The sequence below is a fragment of the Phalacrocorax carbo genome, chromosome 8 (assembly GCF_963921805.1).
Source record: "Phalacrocorax carbo chromosome 8, bPhaCar2.1, whole genome shotgun sequence".
Lineage (NCBI taxonomy): Eukaryota > Metazoa > Chordata > Aves > Suliformes > Phalacrocoracidae > Phalacrocorax > Phalacrocorax carbo.
In genome coordinates this window covers 10,152,507-10,179,355 of record NC_087520.1, presented here as the reverse complement: position 1 = coordinate 10,179,355, position 26,849 = coordinate 10,152,507, and the positions used below count along the sequence as shown (strand labels likewise).

At 46.0% G+C, this 26,849-nt stretch overlaps 2 protein-coding genes and 1 long non-coding RNA gene across 3 annotated transcripts; 2 read left to right on the top strand and 1 right to left on the bottom strand.

Annotated features, from left to right (window-relative positions):
• The first annotated feature begins 804 nt into the window (after window positions 1-804).
• On the top strand, window positions 805-7,063 carry LOC104041945 (ovomucoid). The gene is made up of 9 exons (XM_064458579.1): window positions 805-926; window positions 2,609-2,813; window positions 3,295-3,317; window positions 3,887-4,011; window positions 4,267-4,312; window positions 5,211-5,338; window positions 5,479-5,524; window positions 6,228-6,346; window positions 6,836-7,063. The coding sequence occupies exons 2-9, from the start codon at window positions 2,756-2,758 to the stop codon at window positions 6,879-6,881; spliced, it is 591 nt and encodes a 196-aa protein (XP_064314649.1). The 5' UTR covers window positions 805-926; window positions 2,609-2,755; the 3' UTR covers window positions 6,882-7,063.
• LOC135314668 (uncharacterized) lies at window positions 5,264-12,289 on the bottom strand. The gene is made up of 3 exons (XR_010374165.1): window positions 11,900-12,289; window positions 10,723-10,864; window positions 5,264-5,497 (listed from the first exon to the last, which is right to left on the bottom strand). It is a non-coding gene; the product is annotated as an uncharacterized LOC135314668 (long non-coding RNA).
• On the top strand, window positions 10,220-15,454 carry LOC104041944 (serine protease inhibitor Kazal-type 6). The gene is made up of 4 exons (XM_009501294.2): window positions 10,220-10,385; window positions 12,523-12,548; window positions 13,504-13,616; window positions 15,289-15,454. Exons 1-4 carry the CDS (start codon window positions 10,328-10,330, stop codon window positions 15,332-15,334), a joined length of 243 nt encoding a protein of 80 aa, XP_009499589.1. The 5' UTR covers window positions 10,220-10,327; the 3' UTR covers window positions 15,335-15,454.
• Window positions 15,455-26,849: the final 11,395 nt, after the last annotated feature.

Below are 26,849 nucleotides of genomic sequence, written 5' to 3'. Positions count from 1 at the left end.
CACACATCCACCCACCTTTTCTATTTTCCAAAAAAATTAAAAAGTATAATTTCTCTTTGTAGCTAGATGAAGCCTGGCTTCAAACTGAAGCAGGGAAAATAAATGAAGTATTTTTTAGGTCGTAGTAGATTATGGACTTGTTTGAGCTGGAATCTCAAGACCAGAGGAAAAGATTTCCAGAAAAATATCACTGTTATGTAAAGAGATAATGCTGAGTTAGAAACTGGGTAGAATTTCCAGACTTATTGGAAATTTACCTTAATACAAGAGAATCCATCATATGAGTGCCAATGTTTATCCTACTCATGTGGCCATAACCTTTTGAAAGTTTGTCCTCCAAGAACTTGAAATAGCAGGAAGAGTTTTATTTAAACCTTTCTGTCTTTCTCGTATCTGTAGAAAGGTTAAAATAATCCTATGGCCAAAGTCACTTTACTGAGTCTCACATCATGAGGCTCCAGAATATCAAGAGGGGTTTTGGCAGGTGAGTTCATTTTGCCCTTCCCACTTGCAACACGTGTATGGCATTTCCTGAAGCTTGCTCTTCCAAATGCATGGAGACAGTTGTTTTTGACTGCTCCTAATGCCTGTTTTCAACCCATCTGCTGCCCCGTAATTACATCTGTCCCATTCCCTCTGTTTCTTATTAATGGAGCTCCTTGTGCAATCCCATGTCACACCTAGCCCAGCAGCTCTCTCTGCCCTGCCCTTGACTGCTGCCAATTATCTCCCATCCTTTCTCATAGACCCTGTAGCAAGACTCTTTCCTTGTTTCTGGTTTTTTTTTCCCTGCTGCCCTGTGAAGTGGTAGTGAGTGCTGGAGAAAGAGAGCTTCTTTTGGAGCAGTCCTGGCTGGCTACCCTGACACTCAGAAGCAGCATGTGGATCAGAAGGGGATCTCCCCAACGGATCTAATTAATAAAAAGGTAGGTGTTGGCCAAACACAAGAATGATGCCACTCCCTAGCAGGTACCCTGCCATTCACAACAGCTTCTGAGTGACCAGTGTGATTTCAGCCTGGCGGGAGAGGAAACCAATGAAGCTGCACAGTTTTTGGTAACTGGGGATCTTGGATCTTGAGGCAGATATGGAGAAGCTCAGGTAGCAGGGCTGGAGAGGAGACAGACTACATACCTGCAGCTCCACTAATTGCTGCAGAGCTGGAAAGTACCATCTCCACTGGCAGCTGGTGCAAGTTGTGAGGGAGCCTTGTTTTCAGGCTTTGGCACTTGTGCCCCTGGAGAATAATCAATATTAATGCTTCTGTGATTACTGCTTCTCTTCCAAATATGCTCACAATCAGGTCAAGGAATCTGAAAGTCAAGTCACTCAGGATGCTAAGAATACAACAGAAACAGCTTTCAAAGGAACCTGTCAACTCCTGATATTTGTGAATGAGATCCAAATAGCATTACTCATTTATTTTTCAGGAAAATTATTTCATTGATATGAACAGGTTGATTTCTGCAAGCTCTATTCTGTGACTACAGCTCCCTTACACTTTCAGCTACACTCTTTTGATTTATCTGCCCATGCCAAGACTTGAACATTTCCCAGGATAATAAGAAAAACAATTCTGATTTTCTGTTTAAAATTCAGGCTGCCTTTAAGCCACATGTATGAATCAAGCTTCTCCTAAAGCACAAACATGTTCCATCCCTCAATTCCTTCTCTAACTACCTTAAATCAAAAACATATTATTTTATGCAATATTCCGTATTTGTTTTTCCCTACACTTGTGGTAGAGCTGAAACACTTAACAGAGCCTAGCACATTATTCTTCACTTGTCTTCCTTAAAACAAGACTTTCAGCTGACTCTCTAAATTTAATGCCATATAATGGGGGGGGGGGGGGGGGGGGGAGAGGGGGAAGCCTAAGGACTCATCTTCTGTTTGCAGCTGCTGTGAATTTTTCTTGAATGTCTTTGGTATTAAGAAGCCTATGTCACCTGTGCAGAACACTACTCACTTGCCTTCAAGAGGAAACATTGTCCCAGTCTAGATTTAAGGCTACTTATTCTCATCATTTTTTAACCAGACTCATGCCCATGCCAACAGATTAATAACTCTTGCTTCTACATAGAGATGTCTTTATAAACTTCTGAAGGTTTAGGTATTGCTTTCCTGTTGTGATGACTGTTTCCTTCCTGTTGGTGAGAAATCCATTGTACCAGGAAACTACAGGAAAGATGCTGAGGGCTCAGTTAATCCCTCTGTACTCTTTAAAGTACACTGATGTCTGCCAAACCCCAGATTTTATATCTGTAAAAGCTTAGAGCATCCTATGCTGCTGTCCCCCTGTTCTAGTGTACTGTGCAACTCTCTTGGAGCCCAAATATTGTCTAGTATATGTAACATGGTGTGCACAAGTTCAAACACTTTCAACAAATGGGCTTTTTTTGCTTTACCAACTTCCATATGTAATTTCACAACATCCACTATTGAGACAGTGCTCTTGTTTGGAAAGTACAAATCACTCATTGTACAGCAGGGTGCCTTTGTTAACAAGCTGGGTGTAGCTCACATTTTTGTTTAATTCTTCTGGGCATCTCTCTAACAAACAAGTATTCTTCAGAGCTCAACTCAATAATCAATACAATTTTCTTAGTTTACAGAGCAAATTATTACTTTATGGGATGACTTCACAAGGTCAGGGAGATGTATATATATAGTGTGGAGAGAGAAGGCTGAGAATCATCTACTGAACTCAACAGGGACAGATTTGCAAGTAACAGACAGCAAAACCATCTCCGCTATGAAGACAACAAGAAGCTTTGCCCTTCTTGGGCTTGTGCTTCTCATCTGCCTTTCTGGTAAGTTGTTTTTGTTACAGTCTACACTAGTATCTCTAGTTCTCCTGAACCCTTGCCTTTATATACACATCTTAAGGGAGAGTTCACTCTTTTGGAGAAGTGATGATTTAGTTATACACGAGCTCTCTTTTAATGAACTCTATCCTTATGCAGAAAAATACTATAGATTGGTAGGATGCATTTGCTGATTTAAACTTATGAGACTTAGTGGGGATAATAGTGTTGCAAAACGAGAATAGTTTATGTCTTATTTCTTCTTTAGTGAGTCCAAATTTCTGTATTCACAAAAAATTGATTTTTTAAATCTTAGTATATAACTTCTTGTTTACTTGGAGTAGATGAAACATTTGGGAAAACGATAACTTCTCAGTAATAAGAAAGTGTATTTGCTTACTCTGTTGGGAAAGTGATGATTCCAAAAGAATTTTAGTCAAGGACATTGTACAATTTTTACATTTCATAATCTCTGTTTTTATTGTAGATATTGCTATTGCTCAACAACGGGTGAGTAGTAGATCTTCTTTGTCATTTAGTCTTAATTTCTAAGTCTAGATAAATAATTCATAATCACATTGTAACCCAGAGAAGGCTTGAGGGAGAAAAAAAAAAGAGTGAGAAAAGAAGAAGGAAAAGTGCCTCTAAGTATTATACCACCTGTTTTCCCCAAAATAAGAAAATAAGAAAATCTTTGTCAGAGAAAGACAACTTACCATCCAGATGATAAAAAAAGACAGTAATTAATAATGTAGAGTGAGAGTCAGCACATCACAAAGTGCCAGCAGAAAATCCATACTACTATCGAATAACTGCCTAAAGATCTTCCCTGTCTTGATTCCCCAAGGAATGATCATTTTTGCCCGCAGTTCTTGCCAAAAGTACTGAAAGTCTTAGCAGCAAAAAGGTGCTTTTGTGTGCTGTAAGAAATGAGATCTATTTTGTTTGCTTTCCTCTTCACAATGGAGGAACAACCGAGAAAAAATATGACCACAGTAGTCTCCCAACGCAGCAAAAACACGATTAACACAAGCACACCCTTCACTCCACCTGGAGCCATTACAAGTCCTCTTTAACAGGCCTACTGCAGCACGTACCGGTTGTCTGGAGGAATGCATCTTGCCTGTCCCCGCAACTATGAACCCGTCTGTGGGACTGACAGCGTGACCTACCCCAATGAGTGCTCCCTCTGCAAACAAATGTTGTGAGTATAAGGTCTCCCAATTACCTACAATGCCAGCTCAAGCAGCAGACAAAAGCCTTTGGGGTTGTGACTAATCGTGGGGTGGACTAGATTTTTCCCAGGTTTCTGTCTTCCCTAATGCCCATGACCTTCTGTGTCAAAGCTCCTGAAACTGATTAATACTGGGGCTTTACGAGTGGTGATACTTAATGAGTGACATGACTAGGTGGTATCAACAGACTAATCCTTCCTTTCCTTCTCTCCCTCTCCCTCTAGCCTTAACCGAGCCATTGACAAGAAGCACGATGGAAGATGTGTTAGGGTAAGGTCTGAGGTTGGTTCCTTCTACTGCAATAAGCAGTGGTGGGTGAAATGATGGCAGAGAGCTAGACATAAACCTTGCCTAGGATTAATTCTGTGTTAAACCCACACAATTTAAAACTGTCAGAAATGGAATGAAAATTATAAATTTCAGATTTGAAAGAATTTATTTTACAATTTTTTCGAACAGTTAAAATAAGTGAATTTTAAAATGTTATCTTGTGCATACCACCAGACGTAAGAATGGAAATTTTTTATTTCAATAATGCTTCAGCATTATCAAAATACTTTCCTTTAGACTTAGAGGCTTGTTGAAGCTAAGAAATTCCCAGAGGAAGTTTGGATTTTGACTAAATTGTAATTTTGTAGCAGAAAAGGTGATTCTATCAGATTGTTTATCAATATATAGAGCTACCATGAAGTGGAGAAGTGTCTCTATTTTTAGTTTAGAGAGAGAAGGTAAAGAAACACTCTTGCGGTGCAATTTAACATAATACAGTGACTTCCATTTCAGTACACTCAGAGTAATTGCAGAAACACAGAGGTGAGCGTAAACTCCATTTTCAAGTGGCATCGACATTTTGCAGTAAAAGTTGATGCCGCATAAGGCATTTTAGGCAAAGATCCCTCATGGTGGTGTTCACGGTGAAAATCCCCAAGGTGGCAGGGATGAAGCCCATTTCAAGACAGAAAAAACCCATGTACTCCAGGATTATGCTGTAGCCATGTCCAGGACTTCAACTGTTCATGCTCCTCCAACTCCACCACGCTGGGGCTGGAAGCTCCTCTCCCCTCACGGCTCTGGGGAGAGGGGGAGATGTCTCTTGCACCACTCTCCGTTACACAGAACTGATGCGAAGGGGAGCAGAGATAAAAATGTTGTTCTGTGACTGTTTCAGCTCGACTGTACTGGCTACCTGAGATCAAGCAGAGGTCGTACAATCCCTTGCAACCTGGAGTACATGCCCATCTGCGGCAGCAACGGGGTTACCTACAGAAACAAGTGCGACTTCTGCAATGCTGTGGCGTAAGTGAAGGGGCTGGGCCATGGGAGGGGTTTCTGGTTCAGTAGGTGCTCATGTTGGAATTTAGAGCGTAATGAGGTAGTTTGACTCATGAAGCGGCTGTGCTGTGCTCATTCATTCTCAACTCACTTTCTTCCCAAAGGAATGGACTGGACATAAACCTGCACAATATTGGAGAATGTTACCAGGTAAAGTGCAGAAATCTGCACTCTTAACTGCTGTTAAAATACATTTTACAACACTAATTCAGAGAATCATAACCGAATAATAGAAGTGCCTTCACTGCCTTGGTGCATTTGGCCTGGAAATAAGATTTGAGGAAAATAGTTGAAGTATGCCAGGGTTAAAGGGTGTTGAACTATATGCATGACTGAGATATGTGGTCCTATCTCTGGCCTGGGAACACAGAAGCCAGCAGGTGCTGAGACCTTCATTTACTGTGAAAGGGGCTGAGCAAGAGATGCTGCCTCATCCCTTCCATGGGAGAACAGGAGGCTTGTATACTAACAGCACTACTAGTAGTGGTGATTCCTTGGGTGGGAGTATTTTCTGCAGTATGGCTTCTGACCACCCACTTTCTGTACACTTGCCTCTGCTAGCCTGCTGAACCAGAGCAAAGCAGCCAGTGGGAGGGCCAGCCTGGAAATGTCAGCATGGTCATTTCAGTATTTATTAGATTCCACCCCCCCATACCTTCTTCCCACTTCAGGCTGCTCCAGGGAAGCAATTTCTCTGCCTTTGAGTTTGCAGAGTCACTAGAACAACAGAACTATGCACCTGAAAAGTGCTTTTATGCTTTGCCATATCATAAACATTAAATAAACATAAAGCACACATGTAGGAAAATATGGGGAACAAAAGCTTTAAACCCTATTGTTGCTCCGTTATTAGCAGGTTGACTGCAGTGGTCATAAAGGTAGCAATGTCATCTGCACTGCCCAGTATGACCCCCTTTGCGGCTCTGACGGCAAAACTTACGGAAACAAGTGCCAGTTCTGCAACGCAGTTTCGTAAGTATGGACCTCACTGTGATTTCATGGCTACAGAGGAGCTGGAGTACACGTGCATCGGCGGCAGCTGGTGTGGAAGCTTTGAAGCTCCCATTAGCCCCTTGGTAAATCCGTCCCTGCTCCATGCTCCTTTCCCAACTCTCACTCCCCTGTCAGCCCCCAGGCACTGAAGACCTTAAGCCCGCGTGAGTCTTCTCCTTCCCTTGCAATTAAATCCAGATCCCCGTTTGCAGGCCTGTAGTGTTGCTAACTCTTTCCCTGCCAGAGTGATTTAAACTGTGACCATAGGAGGTGTCCAAAATTCTGGGGTTTGTCCCAGATCTCTTTCGCGTGAGAAAGCATGTAACCTGGGGAATCAGGAAAGAGGTGAAACATTAAGTGAAGTACTTTACCCAAATAAGCCAATGTTTTCACGCTCTCCAAGTTATAAAGTTAGACTATAAAACTGAGGTCCACGTCTGTAATTTTGGTCTTTCTCTTTCTCTTCAGGCGGAGCCAGGGAACCCTGTTCCTCAAACACCGTGGTGAATGCTGAGCACTGGAGCCATACCCTTTGCCCTGATTTTTCCCCTATGAATCCTACAATCAAACAAGCTCTCTCCTGCTCCCTCGACTGTTGCACATTGGTCTCTACTTTGATTGATCAATAAATTAAATGCAGCCACTCTCTTTGCCGTGGACTGGTTTTAGGGTTTGGTTGTTGGATTTTTTTTCAGGGCAGGGGTAATGGTCTTCACGCTTTTAGGTACTTATCTGTCAGGCAGGAGAAGTTGTGAAATAAACCACAATAAAGAGCAAAGCGTAACGCCCATCACACACCAGCCCAAGCCCTCACGAGAGTACGTCACTCCATACCAAACCATCAGAAGAGAAACCAAGCTGCTGTAAAATACTGCCACTTTCCTAATTTTGGTGTCTTATAGAGTGTAAATGGATTTGCCTCTGTACTGGTCCTTTTAGGGGCCCTGACGTGGGGGCATGGCCCTGGGGACGTGTGAAAGAGAAAGGTGGCCATGGTCAGCTCTACCTGGTCACACCTGGGCAAGGGACAGGTCTGGCTGTGCATTATAAAAAGGAGGCTTATGGTAAAGGGAGGAGGCTATCTCATAGGGAAGAAAATTAGGAACTGCTGCTTCCTTGAAGGGTGTGTCCATCGAGACTGTGTTGATCAGCAGAAAATTGCAGCAAGCTTTGCAAGGCTGTAATGAGCCTAATGAGAACCCAAGGAAAAATTAGACTGGGCCTGGGCTTTCAGCTGCTCAGAGAAGAGATCTGAAAAGTTGTATTTGGGGTATCTGAGGCAGAGGTAGGACAGGGAACCTTTCAGGAAAAGGTCTTGGATTTTTAACCCTATGAAAGAAGGGCCAGAAGATGTGCTGGTAGCTCCAAGATGCTTTCTGTCTTGGGAAAAATGTATGGAGATAAGATCTTTGTGGGAGTCTAAAGAGTTCACTGGAGGAGCAATGATATATATGAATGTTCATGATGACGTGCCATCTTTTTGGGTGAGTCAAGGAGTTAATATGCAAACAGCACAGGCAAAAAGTCTCTAGTGCCATGGCTCACACATTCCCTTCCTCTTCCTTTATCCACCTCCCATTCTCTTGTTATGTAGCAAAAATATCTGCTGCTAAGGCTGATATTTAGGACATAATCTGTGACTTCCAAGCCTTTTCTTTGGGCCTCGTTTCCTGAAGTAGACAATTTCTTGACCAGGAATTTTGTAGGTGCTTCCCACCAGAAAATAAGAGGCTTGTCCTTCCCCTAGTACTACCACAGAGCAGTGCTTTGTCCTAGGAAGAGGGATAGAACTTCATATTTTCAGGTTTTTTTCTGCTAGTACAGGCAATATAAATCACATCATACCTTTGTGCCTGCTTTTCAGAAAAGGCAGACTGGAGGGCCATGGGAGTCCTCATTGCCTACCTGCTTTTGTGTGTGTGAAAAATAATTAAGGAACAGTCTAAGTAGCTAGTGGATATGACCAGAGACCTGTCAGCACAGGACAGAGCTCTGTTGTAATTTCTGTTGGCTAAGAGGTTTATAGAGTGACCACAGACTAGTGGAGTTTTGGCCATAGCAGGAAATCGTCTTCAACAGCAAGAGCCTATGGCAACCCACCTCTGCAGTTGTAGTTTCTGCCTGAGGAAGCCAAATTCTTGCTTAGGAGCTCAGAAGGCTTTGGAAAAGCCAAAGAAGAACTGCTCACCTACAGGGAAAAGGAGGGCAAATGGCAAGTACTGGGTGTATGGCTGTATCCTAGGTCCTTCATGAGCCATGAACTCATTAGAAGATGGAAAGGTTTGTATCACAAAGGCTAAAGACTGGCCCAGCACAGGTAAGTACTCAGCTTGACACCAGCAAGACTCTGCCAACTACACATCTTACACTGCAAAGCAAGGTCCAGGTGCCCTTCTTCTATCCCTGATTTTCAGAGAAGTCAGAAGGACAGCAGAATTCCCTCACCTGTGCCAGGAAGTGGCCTGTTTCAGATGTTACAAAGAAGTGGAAAGGCATAATAATGATAATCATCTGGTTGGTAGTTTAGTCTCTTCCTCTCCTCAGCTCAGGAGGGATTGGTCTCTGTGGTATGTTTGCTAAGGCTTTAGCTAGTCAGTTATGCTGCAGCAACCAAAAAGTTTGGGTAGAGGACTGAGGCATTAAGGCTGTGGTAGTGGGCAGTGATGTATGAAACTAGAAAAGGCAAACAAGTAGTGCTGCGACTGGCAGAGCTAAGAGTGTTTTTGAACAGCGCTGTGGCTGACTGACTTGATAACTAAATTATATGAGAAGCCATGTCATGAGCTCACCCTTAATAGACATCTGAGAATTCACCTGTCAGTCACCGTTTCTTTGTTGTATGGATTTTGAGATGTCTAGCAAGATGCACACTCCAATGCTTCCCCAGATGTAGGGCATTCATAGCATTGCTCTCCTGCAGAAACTCTGTCCCTTGCTGGCTGAGAACATTAGTGGCATCTTTCCCTTGTTGCTAGAAAAATGCATAAAAATTTATATTATATATTTATTTTTATTTTTTCTCCCTCTATGTCAAATTTGGTTGGAACTAGTCGCAGATTCAAAATTTGCTGAGAGAACTAATAAACAGATATATGTATACATATTACTCTCCTAAGCCTTGTCTCCTTTGGAAAGCATACTAAATTTTAAGCTGAGTCTTATCTGACCAGATAGTTTGCAGATGGTGCACATGAACACAAATCCTTGCACAGACTCAGCTGGAAGTAGAGCTCAAGTTTCCCAATTCCCCATCAAATTCCCTTCACTGCCACTTGCTGTGGGAGCAGAGACCTAACATATGTTTGTGAATGTGAAAAACTAGAAAACATTGACAGCTAGAGTTTATAAAGTTCAGGGAGGAGAGTCAGCAGTCCTATCTGGGACTGTGCACACAGCTATGAGAGCATGTCACATTGGAGCGCCTCTCCACCCCAACCCAACAAATTTAGAACCATCCTCAAAAATAGCCAGGGAACAACGTATAATTGGTTTCACAGACAACACATTCTCATGCTGTGATTTATTTCGTAACGTCTAGTGAGTGTCATCACGCCACACTCAAAGCCTTGGAGCTGGCATTCAGCGAGGGCCCAGAGAACGAAAATTACCAGCTTCCCCGATGAATCACTGCTTTGAAAATTCACCCTTGTGAGAATCCTGTGACTATTTAGAAAAAAAAAAAGATATTACAAGCCCGAGTCTATCACTCATATAATTAGCCCTTTCTAGGTTTGATGTGGACAGGGCAGCATTCCTAAAGCACCATAAACACAGCCAGGACCAATAATGGCTTTAGAAATGAAGTGGAGAAGTTCTCACAATTAAGGTGGGGAATGAGGACAGCTATGAATGGGCGCATAAATACACAGAAAGGCAGGTCTGTGTGCACACTGTGGGCTCCGGTGCTGAGACGACACCTCCTGCACAGATCACTTGGATTGGACTAGAGCTACCTGCAGCATGAAGGCAACAGGTGCCTTAGTGCTTCTCAGCCTGCTGCTGCTCTCTTTCTTCTCAGGTAAGTGATCTTTTCCCTAGCCTAGGAAAAAAATAAAATGGAAAACCTTTCCTGACAAAGGAAACTTAGGACAGCCTTGATCACCAGATGACAGGCTTGAAGATAAAGCTGAGCGAGTAGAAAATATCTGTTGGACTTGCTCACTCGTATGACATATTTCCACTCCTTGTGTGCCTCCACAGTGAATAATGCAGTGGAGGTGTCAGTGGGAGACAGAGTAAGCAAATTCTAAGCAGCTCTTTCAGCAAATATACCAATTTTTACAGAGTATAATCATGAATTTTTGGTACCAATGTTCGCTGGAGAGTTTTGTGAACCACTTAGAGAAGAAACTTACCTCAGGGTCATCAGCTCTTGTTTTGATCCTAAGCATCTTGGTATTTGGTGTTTTCCTTGGAGATGTGGAAATGTAATTAGATGAAAGTTTCAGCTTTCATTTTATGTTGCAGAGAAAAGCTTGAAAATTAAATTCAAATGTCCTGAAGGAGTCAGAACAAAGAGGGCAAATTAAAAGGATCCAGCATTTATTTATATGGAGACATACACATCTCTCATGATCTGGGAAGCTGAGTGATGATTTTTTAACATATAGGTCATGCCAGTGTTATCAATTTCTTGTGTCCAGCTGACCCAGCTCTGAAAGGCTTGTGGTGACAGTTATGGAAGAATGTGCAGAACAAGAACTACTTATACTTGTTTTTCTGTAAATGATTTGAATAAAGAATTTAGTTCAGAAAATCACAGGCTGTGCATGAAGAAAAGAGGTGAATTACTTTGTACACATTATTCATTATGAAATATTCATTTGTCGCTAATTGAGTCTTAATTGGGACTGGGTTCCGTCAGAGTGTGAGGCTTCCTGCCAAGGCCAGGCAGAATAGCAGCAAGCTCTGTGTTCTCCTATAAAATAAAAAAATGTCAAGAGACATCATCACAGAGTCTTGTGTAGCCACATGTAATATTTATAAAACTATCTAATGAGCTATTTTGTAAATAACATGCAGATAGCCATAACAGTGACTTTACAGTTAAGGCAGCCTAGCCTAACCTGAGGACATGATAAATATACCAGTGCCAGGCATATAACACCAAAGGGCAATAAAATTGGCAGAAGAAGTAGGGTGGGTTGATGGATGGTGGTCTAGCTGGCTGGTTGGGTGGGATTTCCAAGGTGTGGGGGCCCACATGTAGGACAAAGTCCTCCCATCTCTTGCCCCAGGTTCCCTCCTGCTCAGGGCCACCCAAGCAGCATCACAGCTGGCAGTGACCCCACCGACCCAGCGGGTACAGCCTCGCATCTGAACCTCTGCTGCCCTGCTGCTGTGCGAGATGCTGGGTATTTGTCCTACAGTGTTGTGACCCAGATTCTGCAAATCTGCATTCAATCCACCCTTGAGTGTCAGGCTTCCCCTTAGAAACACTGCAGGGTCACCCTGTCCCACAGCTATGACTCAACTTACGTGCCTGACTGCAGACTTTGCAGTGAAAAAATATAAAGAGGGTGGACTGATTACCTTCAAGCCCAGATCCTGTGGTTATAGCAGGTATTTTTGCACTCTTACTGACCAGCACTGCCTGTTCTGCTCTGTTTCACCCCATGATGTCTCCTTGTGCCTTGCCCGGGATGAAGTTGTTCTGGGAGAGTCTCTGGGCTGTGCCGTGCTGAGGATGGCTGCAAAGCTGACCACAGGGTCTTCTCCTTCTACATGGTACGCTCTTGTTAGCAGTACCAGCCATTTTTGCTGTTCAGAGGTGCAGGAGCCTAAAAGCCTTAAAAGTCAATATAGCTTTAAAATCTCTGTTGAGCGCAGCTCCAGATCCGATATGGCAGCTCGCTTCCCCAGGAGTGGCTGCCTTCCAGGAGATTGGGTTATGTGTCTGGGGTGCAGTTAGCAGCTGAATGACTGATTACATCGTATTTTAGTAACATTTTTCAAACAAGCAAAATACTGAAAAGCAATTCAGATAATGTATTTCCTGCCCCCTCCTCCACCGCACAAGATGACAGAGTAGGAAAAACCTGGTGTATGTTTCACTGTGGTTTGCATAAAGGGTTTGTGACTTTAGTTCAGCCTCTCTCAGAGAATAATGCTAATGTGTAAAATCTCTGGGATTTTTTGTCATTTTTTTATTCCAGATGTAGCAGGTCAAGACATTGAAGAGGTTAGTGCAGCTGTTTCTGCTTACTGAATCTGCATTTTCTAGAGGAATGGTTTTGTAACCAGGATCTTGGTGCATGGTAAAGAGTTTTTAATGTCTGCTGGGAGCAGGTGGGTCCTTCCAAGATGTCCCAACACTTTGGGGAGTTTGCCGTTGTACAAGGGATCTAATGTGTGGCCACACTAGCAAGCAGACCAGGGAAATGGACAGTTATTTTAGCAAATGCTTCCCTTGATTAGGTCTATGGTGCTTGCACAGGGTTGTGTTTGTACGCAGCACCACTTTTGTCCACTTTGCTCCATTGTCCAATCTTCTCATGAAACAAATGCACTATTGAGAGTGTTTTATTCCCCCGAACATGGTCCATTGCTGGGATTTGTCCAGAGACAAAATACCTGTACATTTCCTGGACACCATTTTTAATTCCCCATGGACTATGGTTTTCTCCTCCTTCTGCTGGGAAGGCAGAAAGCTCAGCAAGCACCAAGTCGAGTGCACAGTTTCGCAAGATGTGTGAAGCCATGCAGCAGTCAGCTAACTTGGCACCAAACGCTTGAAAGAGCATCAGTGCTGACTCTTCTTCTACATGCCTAGGCTAATCCACCTGTGTCTTTGGGAGATCAAGACTTCTCCCAGGTGACTACTGTTTCCCTCCTCAAAGATGGGGCAAAAATTCCCCTGAAACACTGCTTCTGCTCATTTCTGACAGGGCTTTTTTCTTTCAGTAAATAGGCAGCGTCATCACTGCTGTGTTAGTCCTCTTGTCAGAAAAAGCATTATATTAGTGACCTTATATGCAATTTGGAAAGTGAAAGAAAGAGTATGGGAGTCCTGAAAAGTTTTTTTTGGTTTGGTTGGTTTGTTTTGTTTTGTGGGTTTTTTTTTTTTGTGGTTTTTTTTTGTGTTTTTTTTTTTTTGTTTTTAATGTTTGTTTGTGGTTTTTTCATTCCTTTTGCAGATTTGTAAAGAGTTTGTAAACAGAAGCGTGTACTGCACGAGGGAGTCCAACCCTCACTGTGGCACGGATGGCATCACGTATGGAAACAAATGCGCCTTCTGCAAGGCAGTGCTGTAAGTGAAAGTAGAGGGGTTTGAAATAACAGAGAGAGTTGGCTCCACTTCCATGTATGTAACAATGTTCTTCATGGAGGGAAGGCCCTGCATCCAGGCTGTTCCTGCTGTAAGGACCAGTCCCTGAATCAAGCCAAGAGGAATACTTCCTCCTTGGAATGGAGCTGTGCGAATGCAAGTTATTTTTAATTCATTTCTAGGCTTTGCATGGTGTTTGTTGCCATGCTGAGAGGCAGCACGGGGCCTGGGAGGCAATTGCATGCTGCCTGTACCTTCTGCACACATTAAATTGATGCACATTTCCCACTATGTGCCACAGGCTGCAACTCTCACTGCCCACGCTTTTGGATACTGAAAAGTGTCTGGAGGAATGAGGGAGCTGAGCTGTACCAAATAATTCCTGAGAAGTCTGAATGGACTTTGTGGAACAAGATACAAAATCACAGAATCACAGAATGGTAGGGGTTGGAAAGGACCTCTGGAGATCATCTCGTCCTGTCCCCCTGCTTGTGCAGGGATGCCTAAAGCAGGGGGCACAGGACCATGTACAGGCAGGTTTTGAATATTTCCAGAGAAGGAGACTCCACAGCCTTTCTGGGCAGCCTGTTCCAGTGCTCTGTCACCCTCACAGAAAAGAAGTTTTTTCTCATGTTTAGGTGAAACTAACTGTGTTCCAGCTTGTGCCCGTTGCCTCTTGTCCTGTCATTGGGCACCACTGAAAAGAGTCCAGCCCCATCCTCTTGACACCCATCCTTTAGATATTTATCAGCATTGATAACATCCCCCCACAGTCTTCTCTTCTCCAGGCTGAACAAACCCAAGTCTCTTAGCCTTTCCTCATAAAAGATGCTTCAGTATCCTGATCATCTTCGTAGCTCTCCTTTGGACTTTATCCAGTAATTCCCTGTCTTGAACTGGGAAGCCCAGAACTGGACACAGTACTCCATATGTGGCATCACTAGGGCAGAGTAGAGGGGAAGGATAACCTCTCTCGACCTGCTGGCCACTCTCCTTTTATTGCACCCCAGGATACCATTGGCCTTCTTGGCCACAAGGGCACAGTGCTGGCTCAGGGTCACCTTGCTGCCCACCAACACTCCCAGGTCCTTCTCAACAGAGCCGCCTTCCAGTAGTTCAGCCCCCAGCCTGTACTGGTGCCTGGGGTTGTTCCTCCCCAGGTACAGGACCTTGCACTTGCTCTTGTTGAATTCCATGAGGTTCTCCTCAGCCCAGCTCTCCAGCCTGTCCAGGTCTCGCTGGATGGCAGCACAGCCTTCTGGTGTATCAGCCACTCCTCCCAGCTTGGTATCCTCAGCGCACTTGCTGGGGTTACACTCTGTCCCTTTGTGCAGGTCAGAGGAAGAACCTGAGCTCTGCACCTTTTTTAGGAGATGCAACAGGAGCCAGCACCCCTGGACTGAATGTACTTGCAAACCATCAGTTTTTGCTTTGCAGTCCTTAACATTTGGTGCATGCTCAAGGCTGTCTTACCTTAGGGGAAATCAGAGAGGAGCAAAAAGAGGAAAAAATGGCTTGATGTTCCCTGTGAGGCACCAGGGTAGACTAGCATGGGTCAGGTGAATAGTCCCGTTTGGACACATGAGCTCCTTGTCCCACACTACTGTGTCTGTCATACACTGCTTAATCTAAGTCTGTCTTGCTGATTTTACAGGAGAAGTGGAGGCAAAATAAGATTGAAGCACCTGGGGAAATGTTGAGTCCTCACCATCACTGAGCAGCAACAGCTGAGCCCCTGTCAGCAATGGCCGCGGCCGCCTGTGCACGGACACGGGAGCAGCTTGCCCTCATCTCTGTCATCTCTGCTCAATAAAATAAAACTCAGCACGATGCTTTGGCTGGATTTCTTTCTCTGTAATACCCAGAAAAGTGCTTTGACACAGCTGTGCTAGATCCTAATGTGTGGCTTCGCTATACTGTGCTATTACATCACCCTCCTCCTGGGAAGTGAGGCACTCCCTGTGCCGGAGCAGCGATTCCCATGGCTCCAGTGGGCTGTGTCCTCCTGTCCCCAGCAGCCATAGCTCTTCTCTCCCTGTCCTGCCTGACAAATTGGCACATGCCTGCTGGGCAACCAAGCAGTGCAACCACTCGTGGGCTTCTGCCCAATTCTCCCCACCCTGGGGGGTGGGTGTCAGTGGGTGCTTTTATTCTTTACCCAGCCTCCATAGACATGTTCCTTCCTCTTTCGGAGGTTATTGTGGGAGGGTGACAGGAGAGCTGGTGAACAGCGTGACTGCATATGCCTCATCTCCTTTAGAAACCAGAGACAAACAAGCTGAGGCTAGGGAATATTGCTCCATTTAAGCCTGCAACAGGAAGATGGCAGGTGGAGGCTGGTTTTAGGCAGAAGCTGGGAGGCTCTTCTTTCCAAATCAGTCTCCTTCTTCATTCTAAGAGAATGCTTTGTCTTGAAAACTGTGAACACACCAGCATTAGTTTTCTGCTGCCAAGTGCTTCTCATGCTAATAAAATTATATTTAGAAGAGCACCAGATTGCCTAAAGTGTCAATAATTTTTAAAAAAAGTATTCCCTGGAGGAGGAGAGCTGCGGGCTTCCTCTCCCCACCTCTAGGATAAACTATCCCTGAATCATACACAGACCTTGATTTTATCAGCACAAGGATTTGTATTTATTTACAATTTTTAATGCACATAGACATTATTCCTTTCTTCACTTTTCACACTGCTGCCCTCTCTCTTCTTGATGCTGGCTGGAAAATCCTTCTTTGTGCAAACATGAGAAAGTGAATTCTATAGTTGCTTCCTATTCACACAGGGAAAATTCACACAGTGAAATACTTGTGGCATCCCCTTGTTAAAACATTGGCAGCAGATCAATGAGACACCACCTCCTTCATGTTAAACACTTAACTTTCAAAGGGAGCTTTAGATTTTATCATGAGCCTCAGGGGTCAACATATTTTGCAAGTACCTAAATGCTGAGCATCTAAACCTCTGGACCTTGTTTGGACAGAGCTTGAGTGTTTGCCTATCATGCCACAATCCACGCTTTGAACTCAATTGGGGCGCAATGCCTAAACAGAGAGGACTTAGCACTGTGCTCAGCACACCTAAAGCTGGCTTCTCTTCTGATAATTCACATTTGTGATGCCAATTCTGGCAAATCCTTTGTCATTTGGTAACTTTACAGGCAGCGTGCAGGCGGCAGCCAGCCAGTGGTTGAACCATTCAGGCAAAACTCCTCGTTGGCTCACTTAAAGCTTCTCTTGGACCAGCTGTCTTTGATCCTGATATTTTTCCCATCCCAATTTACTGGACTCTTGCAAAACCTGCCACCTCTTCTTGGAAGCAGACTAACACTCTTTCTATCCCAGGTTGTACAGCCTGGGAAAGTGTACTTGTTCGGTTTGGAATTCAGATGTTACATTAATAAACTGAACAGCAAAACATCCAGGACATGGGTAAGATGGAGGGGAGCAAGAAGCACCTCCTGCACAAAGACAAGTGGTCACGAAGGACATGTTGGGGAAGTGGGAGGACCTTCCTCATCAATCCTCCTGCTTGGAGCAGGATGACCTCTGCATGTCCTCTCCTACCTGAGTTATCCTGTGATGATCCTATTACATTGTGTGGCTCTGGACCAGCACCATATTCAGAGCACAGGAGAAGAAAAAAAAACCAAAACATTTTAAAGATGGAAAATGGCATTTTTATGCCCGGGATGGCCCTCGGAGACTCCAAAAACCTCACAGCATATTCGAGTATCTAATCCTTTTTAATTTGGACGCTGAGACAACAAGGACAGCCACAAGAGAACAGGACATTTAGTGCAAATAACAAATAAAAACACCTCCGTACCTCTACAGACCCAGCTACCATCTCCTCCACCTGTGCTGGGGGAGTGGAGAATGGGAGTTACCTCCTTTGAGGAGATGATTTCCCCCAGTTGGGGAAACTTCCCAAAACCTTGTCCCCAGGAGAGGCCAAGAGAGGCAGCACTACACCAAGTGAATGGCATCTGTTGTGGTCCGTCCTTCCGGCTGAGCGGGTGCATCATAGAACCATAGAATCATAGAATGGTTTAGGTTGGAAGAGACCTTTAGAGGCCATCTAGTCCAACCCCTTTGCAGTGAGCAGCGACATCTTCAACTAGATCAGGTTGCTCAGAACCTGGTTAACGGAGACAGCAGTGATGCTTTGCTGGTCCTGGGTCCACTCACTCTTGGTTTCAGAGTGCTGTGCTCACCTTCCCAGCAGGGCTGGATGCCAGGGATAGGATAGGAGTGCGGCAGTGGCCACAACCTGTCCAGACTGAGCTCCCATCTGTGACTGCCTACCTCCCCACACATGTACCAAACCAGAAACCATACCTTCAGCCACTACTTTTCCTTTGATTTCCTTCCTCACCTCTTAAGATGTGTTGGGTTTTGGGGATTTTTTTCTGACAGCTTTGAAAGGTGAGTGAGTCATGATACATTTGAGATCTCTCTTCTATTAGATAACACGAGCATCTTCACAGCTTTTCCTCTCCCTGGGGTGGAATGATCCTTAGCTACAGGGCAGAGGCCGGGGTGGGAGCTGCTCCAGCACCTCGGCCACTGCCAAGACCTGCCCCTTGTAGCAGAATGAGGGCCTTGTGCCTCCTGTGTCTCACTCAGTCCCCCTTGGCAGTTAAAATAATGGAAGAATTAAATTTGTGCATGGTTGCTCTTACTGAAAGGAAGCTGCTGCTCACAGCTGAGCAGCCTCCTGTGACCGGGCTATGCATATGGCAGAGGGGAAGAATGTATTCCCATCTCACAGCTTCACTCTGCTGGTGATGCAGCTAATACATTATTGTGTCCAGGTTCTTGGCCCATTTAACTTGTGTGCTCCATCGCTTCCTCCTCCTCCCCCAGCACAGGCACGTGTCACTGTCGCAACTCAGTTGAATCCTTTGTCCTACTTTTTTCCCTTGACATTCACAGCATTTGACAAGGCTTTTCTAGCTGCCATGGGATGATCCAAGGGTGGTGGTGCTGACTGCAGGGTTCCCACAGCCCGGCTGGGGAGGAAGCTCTGGACTTGGTTATCATTTCAATGTTGTTATGTTATTATGTCAATGACCAGCTGGAGCGCACGGAGCTCCACCCGGGGGTGGATGAGGAGCTGACTGAGAGCTTATGGGTCAGGATTAAAGGAAGGGCAGGGACAGGTGGCATTACAGTGAGGGTCTGCTACAGGCCACCTGGCCAGGCAGACTGAGTGGATGAGGACCTCTATAGACAGATAGGAACAGTCTCACATTCGCCAGTCCTGGTCCTCATGGGGGACTTCAACCACCCCGATATCTGTTGGAGGGACAGCACAGCAGGGCATAAGCAATCTGGGAGGTTTCTAGAATGTGTTGATGATAACTTCCTTCTCCAAGTGATAGATGAGCCAACGAGGAGAGGTGCTATGCTAGACTTCATTCTCATCAACATGGAGGACTGGTGGGGAATGTGAAGCTCAAGGGCAGCCTTGGCTGCAGTGACCGTAAAATGGTGGAGTTCAAGATCCTTAAGGCAGTGAGGAAGGTGCACGGCAAGCTCGATACCCTGGACTTCAGGAGAGCAGACTTCTGCCTTTTTATGGCTCTGCTTCTAGTGGACCATGAGATAAAGCCCTGGAGGGGAAAGGAGCCCAGAAAAGCTCATTAATATTGAAGGATCACCTCCTCCAAGCTCAGGAGCAATGCATCCCAACAAAGAGGAAGTCAGGCAAAAATGCCAGGAGGCCTGCATGGGGGAACAAGGAGCTCCTGGACAAACTCAAACACAGAAAGGAAGCCTAGAGAGGGTGGGAGCAAGGACAGGTAGCCTGGGAGGAACACAGAGAAATTGTCCAAGCAGCCAGGCATCAGGTTAGGAAAGCTAAAGCCCTGATAGAATTAAATCTGGCCAGGGACATCAAGAACAACAAGAAAAGCTTCTATAGGTACATCAGTGATAAAAGGAAGACGAGGGAAAATGTGGGCCCTCTCCAGAAGGAGATGGAAGACCTGGTTACCAAGGATATGGGGAAGGCTGAGCCACTCAACAACTTTTTTGCCTCAGTATTCACCAACAAGTGCTCAAGACACACCACCTAAGCCACAGAAGGCAAAGGCAGGGACTGGGAGAATGAAGAACAACCCACAGTAAGAGAAGATCAAGTTTGAGACCATCTAAGGAACCTGAAGGTCCACAAGTCCATGGGACCTGATGAGATGCATCCTCAGGTCCTGAGGGAGCTGGCAGATGAAGTTGCTAAGCCACTATCCATCATATTTGACAAGTTGTGCAGTCTGGTGAAGTTCCCACTGACTGGAAAAGGGGAAACATAAACCCCATTTTTAAAAAGGAGAAAAAGGAGGATCCGGGGAACTACAGGCCAGTCAGTCTCACCTCTGTCTCATCTCTGGCAAGATTATGGAGCAGATCCTCCTGGAAACTATGCTAAGGTACATGGAAAATAAGGAGGTCACTGGTGACAGACTAAATGGCTTTACTAAGGGCAAACCATACTTGACAAATTTGGTGGCCTTCTATGACAGGGTTACAGCATTGATGGATAAGGGAAGAGCAACTGATGTCACCTACCTGGACTTGTGCAAAGCCTTTGACACTGTCCCACATGACATCCTTGTCTCTAAATCAGAGAGACATGGATTTGATGGATGGACCACTTGGTGGATAAGGAATTGGCTGGACAGTCACATTCAAAGAGTTGCAATCAACAGTTCGATATCCAAGTGACGAGTAGTGTTCCTCAGGGGTCAGTAGTGGGACTGGCGCTGTTTAATGTCTTTATTGGCAATGTGGACAGTGAGATTGAGTGCACCCTCAGCAAGTTTCCTGATGACACCAGCTGTGTGGTGCTGTTGACACACTGGAGGCAAGGGATGCTATCCAGGGGAACCTTGACAGACTTGAGAGGTGGGCCTGTGAGAACCTCAGGAAGTTCAACAAGGCCAAGTGCAAGCAATCACAAACACAAATACAGGCGAGCAGAGAATGGATTGAGGGCAGCTCTGAGCAGAAGGACTTGGGGGTGTTGGTTGATGAAAAGCCCATCTCTGGAGATGTTCAAGGCCATGTTGGATGGGGCTTTGAGCAACCTGGTCTAGTGGAAGGTGTCCCTGCCCATGGCAGAGGGCTTGGAACTAGATCACAGATGATCTTTAAGGTCCCTTCCAACCCAAACCATTCTATGATTCCATGATTTTGGTTCACCCTCTTTTCCCTAAGAGAATGCAGGCTGGATCAGGTTGGAAAGGACTTTGGTCCAACCCCCTGCTCACAGTAGGGTCAGTTCTGAGGTCATATGAGGTTACTCAGGGCTTTATCCAGTCTAGCATTGAAAATCTCCAAGGGTGAAGGATGTATGACCTCCCTGGGCTACCTGTCCCAGTGTTAGACTGTCATTATGATAAAGAAATTTTTCCTTGTATCTGGTTTCAACCTATTTTATTTCAACTGCCTCATCTCCAAGCCATGCACCACTGTGAGGAGCCTGGCTCCATTTGCTCAGTAACCTGCTTGTTAACCGGCAGGCTGCTCTTGCACCCCCCCCGAATCCTTCTTCTCACCAGGCTGAAAAAGCCCAACTCCCTCTGCCACTTCTTACAGGCCAAATGCTCCAGTCCCCAACTCTCCAGCTTTTCAATGGCTTTCTTGTATTGGAGGGGGGCCCAAAACTGAACATGAGCTATGGGGACAAGGAAAAGGATTATTCAGGGAGTAGGTGGGAGAACCGTAGGAGTATTGCAGGGGACTGAAAAGGTGTGGGTGATGGCAGTTGCAGGGAGCGGCAGGAAGGTGTCAGTGCGTATCGGGTCCTGTAAGGATCAGCGAGCAGCAGAGCCCGCTCTGGGGTGAAACGGCGCCCAGATGCTGGGAATCAGCCAAAGTTTGCCCCCTCCCCAGGGCCGCCGAAGGGCGCTCGGCCCGGCGCATCTCTGCCGGCGGCGCGGGCGCGGCGGCTGCGCCCCGGCGCCGCTCCTCGTTCCCAGGCGTCGGGCTCCCTCTTGTGACTGCGGGCACCCGCTGGAGAGGCTCCGCAGCCGCCGGCTGCCCTGCGGGGCTGGACCGCCTCCGGCTGGGGAGGCTGCTGTGGTCTTGCTGGACGGGCTCAGTTTGGAGAGAGGCCCTCACGTCCCCTTTGTGCCAACCTTTGGGAGCAAGTCAGCTCTGCTAAAATGAGGAAAACGCCATCCTGTGGTCCTAGTGCTCTGCAGAGGTGTGACCCAGCCACCGCGCGGATTTTACTTTTTGATGTCTTGCTTAAAATTAGAGGTGCCAACAGTAGAGCTGTGCACAAACCATGGTAAAGCTGTTCACCCCCAGAGACTCATAAGTTCCTGAGATTGTGGCACTCATCCTCTTCTCAGGATGGGTGTATATATTAGCCTGTTTTTGCTGAGACCAACAGCTGTTTTTGCAATTAATTACACTGACAGAGATCTGTGCAGGCCCGACAGGGTGGTACTGGCACTGTGAGCTGCCATAATAAATCGTTTCTGTTTGTTACTCGTGCCTCAGCTCTCCTTCCTGGAAGCAGTTATGCCCCTCTGCTCAGACCACTGTTGGGCCAGGGTGTCTGAACAAATCTCCTGTGCATCCCATCCCCTCTCATCAAAGAGCTCAGACACAGGGAACAGTCTTGGCATGTCCCCTTGATATAATAGATAAAAGGTAGCTCTAATCAGTTACTTCCTCGGTCTGAGACTGCTCAGGCTGCTGTCTTCCCCAGGGCACTGCTCACCTCTCCTGCAGATGCTAGAAGAAGAAGGAGTTGTTTGGGGGCAGAGACGTGCAGCTGAGATGAGCTGGGCTCTCTACCTCTATGATTTGGGAAGAGCTTTCCAGTTATGCATCAGTGGCAGGACTCCAGTTGTGACACACTCACTCAGCTTTGCATTGAACCCAGCTGAGGTTTGGGCTCTGCCTCTCTGAAGCCCTTTCCCTTTGTTAACGCTGTGGCAAAGAGAAAGCCGTTGCTTACCCTTGTATCCTAGCAGCTATGGCACAGCACAGCTGCAGAGTTGGTGCAAGTCCCCTCTACCCTAACAGGGTCTCAGAGGACCTTCTGCTCCTGGGGTGCTCTGCTGTTTGGTGTTGTGTCTTGGTGGCCTGTCTAGCACCTGCTTAACCCTCTGGGATGGGCCAGACCTTGGTGTCATCTCTCCAAGGCCTGGCAGGATGATGATGCTCCTCCTTTTGTGAGCAAATTGCAGAGCGATTGGGGAGGGAGAGTGCAGTACCAAGGACGGACACTGGATGCTGCCACAGACCGGGTGGGTTTATCGGTGGTGCTGTGTCTCTTCAGCGCAGTTCAGCTTTGAGCTTCTGGCACCAGGCTGTGATTCTTGCTATGGATCTTTTGTAAAGCCCCAGCTCCTGGAGTGTGGTGAGTAGGTGAGACCTAAACTTCTACCTTCCTAAAAATATTTATACAGTTTAAGCCCCTCTAATATGAGGTCAAATGATGATTCAAGAAGGTTGAGAAAACTCTGATAGAATAACAACCTTTTTTGAAAAATCAGCATGATGTTCTATTGCAGGGAACAAACATTTCCAGTGGACTAAATCCCAGCCCCTGTCTTGTTTACAAGTCAGATTAGCCCTGGGTCATGACATACAAACATTCAGCTGGTAGCTCCAGGAGCCTGGCAGAGGTCGCAGGTGCTGAGACAAAAATGTGATCCTCCTGCCAAGCTCTGATAAGGGTCCTTATTCCTGCCTGGGTGGGGCTTTAGTCCTCTGTTGCTCCAGTTTTGCTGGTGTTGCAGCCCTCCTGTTGGCATCAGCCCTGCCTTGAGAGTTGGCCTGGAGCACCTACCCTGGAAGGGAGCTTAGGGGCCTTTGACATAACAGGTTCTGCATCCCCTCCTTGGCTTTGTTTTTTCTTTGGGGGGGAGGAACCTCACAGATTAAAACAGAGGCTTCTGCTGGTGCCTGTGCTTGTTCCTCCCTGTTTGGCCGAGCTCTGCCATTCCTGCTGGCACAACTGTGGCAGGTAGCAACTACTCATAGCCTGTTTTAAACATGAAATTTCAGGTGCATGGGTGTCTGTTCACTGCTCCAAAATATTTGTCTGCTGTGATAATTTATTCCCAGCCCCAGCACTGCACTCCAGGGAATGGTCTCTGTTCCAGAGTATGCAGCATAAGGCATGTACAGAGAGGGCAGGAAGGCCGGGGTGGGGCAGAAGAAACCATTTATGTCCCATCCACAGACAGACTGCAGTCACACTTTTTGTTAAGAGGACTGTGGGTGTCTGGGGGGGGTCATCCTGGAGCTGCTGGGATTTTGTCATGTTTATTTGGAAACCTGACAGCAGGCAATAAAGTGGCTATCTCAAGAGTCAGTGGGAGAAGGTAGTTCCTCCTGTCTGGATACAGGACTTTCTCGCTGGGTATGTGGGGAGGTATCAAATATTAGCAGGAACAGTTGGTACTCTAGCAGTGCTGAAGACCAGGGAGCTTGCCAGCCCTGTGGCAAGCTGTGCATTACAGCTGCAAGGGGCAGTGGGGTGACCCTGCCCTTTACCTAGGACTATACGAGCCACGGCTGGCAACACCAGGATTTGTGTTTAATGCCAGAGTTTTACTCTTGACTTCACTACAACAATAACTGTATCTGATAGGTTTCTAAAACTAGGACCGCAGGCACCCCCAGCAGACATTGTGGAGCTCCCTGGGTAGAGAAACTGCAGCGCAGCTGGGATGGCTCCTGGGGAGCTGAGCTGCTCTTGCTATTACAGAAAGATAGGTTGGGGGGTTGAGGGGGGTGGCAGGGAACCTCTATAGCAAAGAGAATAATTGTTACTGTCCTGTACTATGCAGCACATGACCTGCTTCTTAATTTGATTTTTATGGTGGTCTTGTGGGAAAATATAGAGGAAGTATTAATAAATTTCCTTTCCCCTTTCTGGACGTCAACATAGGACAGTGATAAAGGAGAATGTAAGGAGCAGATAAAGCCACCCTTACAATGGTGGGGAGAGCTATTTATGTGGGTGTACAGACAGCCCTTGGCGTGGAAAAGCTGTTTTATCAGCTAAACCTGGAGAGGAAAGCACTGGCAAAGCTGCACATACCTTCATGCTACAGAAAATGTGAAAGTATTTATATTCCCCAAAAGACTGATGCTTGTTGCATAAAGTTGAATTCAGTAAACTGAGTCTTTTGTGGGGCAATGAAGGTTTGCTGAGCCAACTTGCATGCAGTTCAAACATTCAGCTTTGACCAGTCAAACCTCACCTCCCTTTGAAAGCAGGTTCATGCGGTAGAGACAGGAGGCATGACAAGGTGTAACTGGAGATGAGCCTTAACCCCTGTTCTTAGCAAATGAATAGTCTTCGATGATGGTGCTTTGTTAATGAGAATGAAGTGAAAAGTGCTTGAGTTTTCCTACTGTGTGTGGCAATGTCACTGCTGCTGGAAAAATGATGGAAATAGGAGAACCAGAGAGGGCCATGGGGCCTCCTCGTTTAAAAAGATGGTGTGGGGTTTAGGGACAGGTATGGGGTCAATGACAGGATATCTGGGTTAGAGCAGCAGCCTCAGGGTAAAGCACTGTGCCAGCAAGCAGGAAAGCTTCTTCTGAAAGTCAGAGGCTTTCTATGCTCTCCCAGGCAGTGGTGACCCCAAAGGGTTTTGCTGGATTTTCTGTGAAGGTCAGTGGCTGCACCCGGCACTGAGACTGGGAATCAAAATGAGTGGAAGCCTTCCTGAAGATCAGCTCTAGGTATTTTGTGGCTGTGGCCTTTCTCTAGCAATAGGGGAAGGTCTCAGACACTAGACATGGGATGAAAGCAGAAATGATGGTCACAGGGAGTTGGGTGTCCATGGCACTCTGCTTTGGGACATGACTGTGGGTATGGACCTCACTGTCCAACTTTTGCATCCCTGTGGCATGAGCAGGGACTGAGGGGAGGCAGGACAGCAGGGACCTGCTGATACTGCTCCAGCCTTGCTCTGTTGATTTCAGGGCACACCTGTGTTGTCCTGAGAAAGGCCGGTTCTGCCTGTGTTTCATTGTGGCTTAGGAACAGGAGAAACAGCACTGATCAAGGAATGGTTTGAGCAAATTACACTTGCTGCTAGGTCCTTGTTGCAGGGCTGGAGAGACTGTTTGACACTTTGGCTGCATGAACACCCTGCCCAGTGCTGTCTCTGCTAGATAAGATAAGGTCATGCCATGCTATCTCCTGCCCCTGTAAAGCTTGTGCAATCCAGCTGCTGCATGTTAATTGGCTTTTGCAGAAGCTTTAACTCAAAAGCTCTGGTCTGTTTTCCTTCACAGCCTTTAGCGCTTTGCTGCAGTGCTTGTCCCATGCCCAGCCCAAGGCTTCTGCTCAACCCTCTGGAAAGGCAAGGCAGGAGCAGCGTGTAAAGCTCAACTGATCCTTGCGAAAGACTGACCGGTGCTGGAAACTCTGCTCATAAGTCTCTGTTTGCCCTGCTTGCTGCCTAAATAGTCTGACAGCTTAGTGCTGTTGCCATTGTCTGGCTTCATTCAAGTTTCTTTGGAGGTAATTCTGTGACTTCTTTTCCTTTCAGGTTCTGCAATTGTGCCCTCTACTTGACTGAGTCATGCTCTGTGGGTCTGTAATTATCTGTGTTGCCTACATATCCATTAAGGAGTTTTATATGTTAATCTCACAAGATCTACTGCTCGTTTTGATGTTTTCATCTCGTTGGCTGCCTGTAACCTCTGCATGCAATGTGCTGGGTTAGCTGCAGGGCAAGCAGAGATGAGGACAAGCATTTTTCCCTGCTGGTCTCTCCCTAACTCACCTTTATCTCTTACCCCCAGCTGTGCAGTTGGTCTCCCAGCTCCCAGGTGAGGCTTCTGGACCAGCACCAAGCTGGGGGGCTCTTGGCGTGCACACTTCAACACATCTTTCAGTGCATTGGAGAGTAAGGAATGGTTCTGCATCTGTGGCATAAGTTTAACTGGACAATTATTTTATAGCACCTCTAAGGTTGAAACCAGAAAATCTGTCATATAACTTGGTCAGGGATTGCTGTAATGAGTGAGTGACAAGCCATGAAGTCAGTTTTATCAGTGACAACATTACCATCTCAATGCTGCATGGGTCCATTTCAGTTCCATAAAACCATATGTTATATAGTTTACTAGATACAGAACCAAAGCTGCATAAATTTACTTAGTTTTGGTCTATCTAAAGTAAATATCTTTTCAGGGCATTGTCTGATATTTTGAAGTGAACCAACCAAAC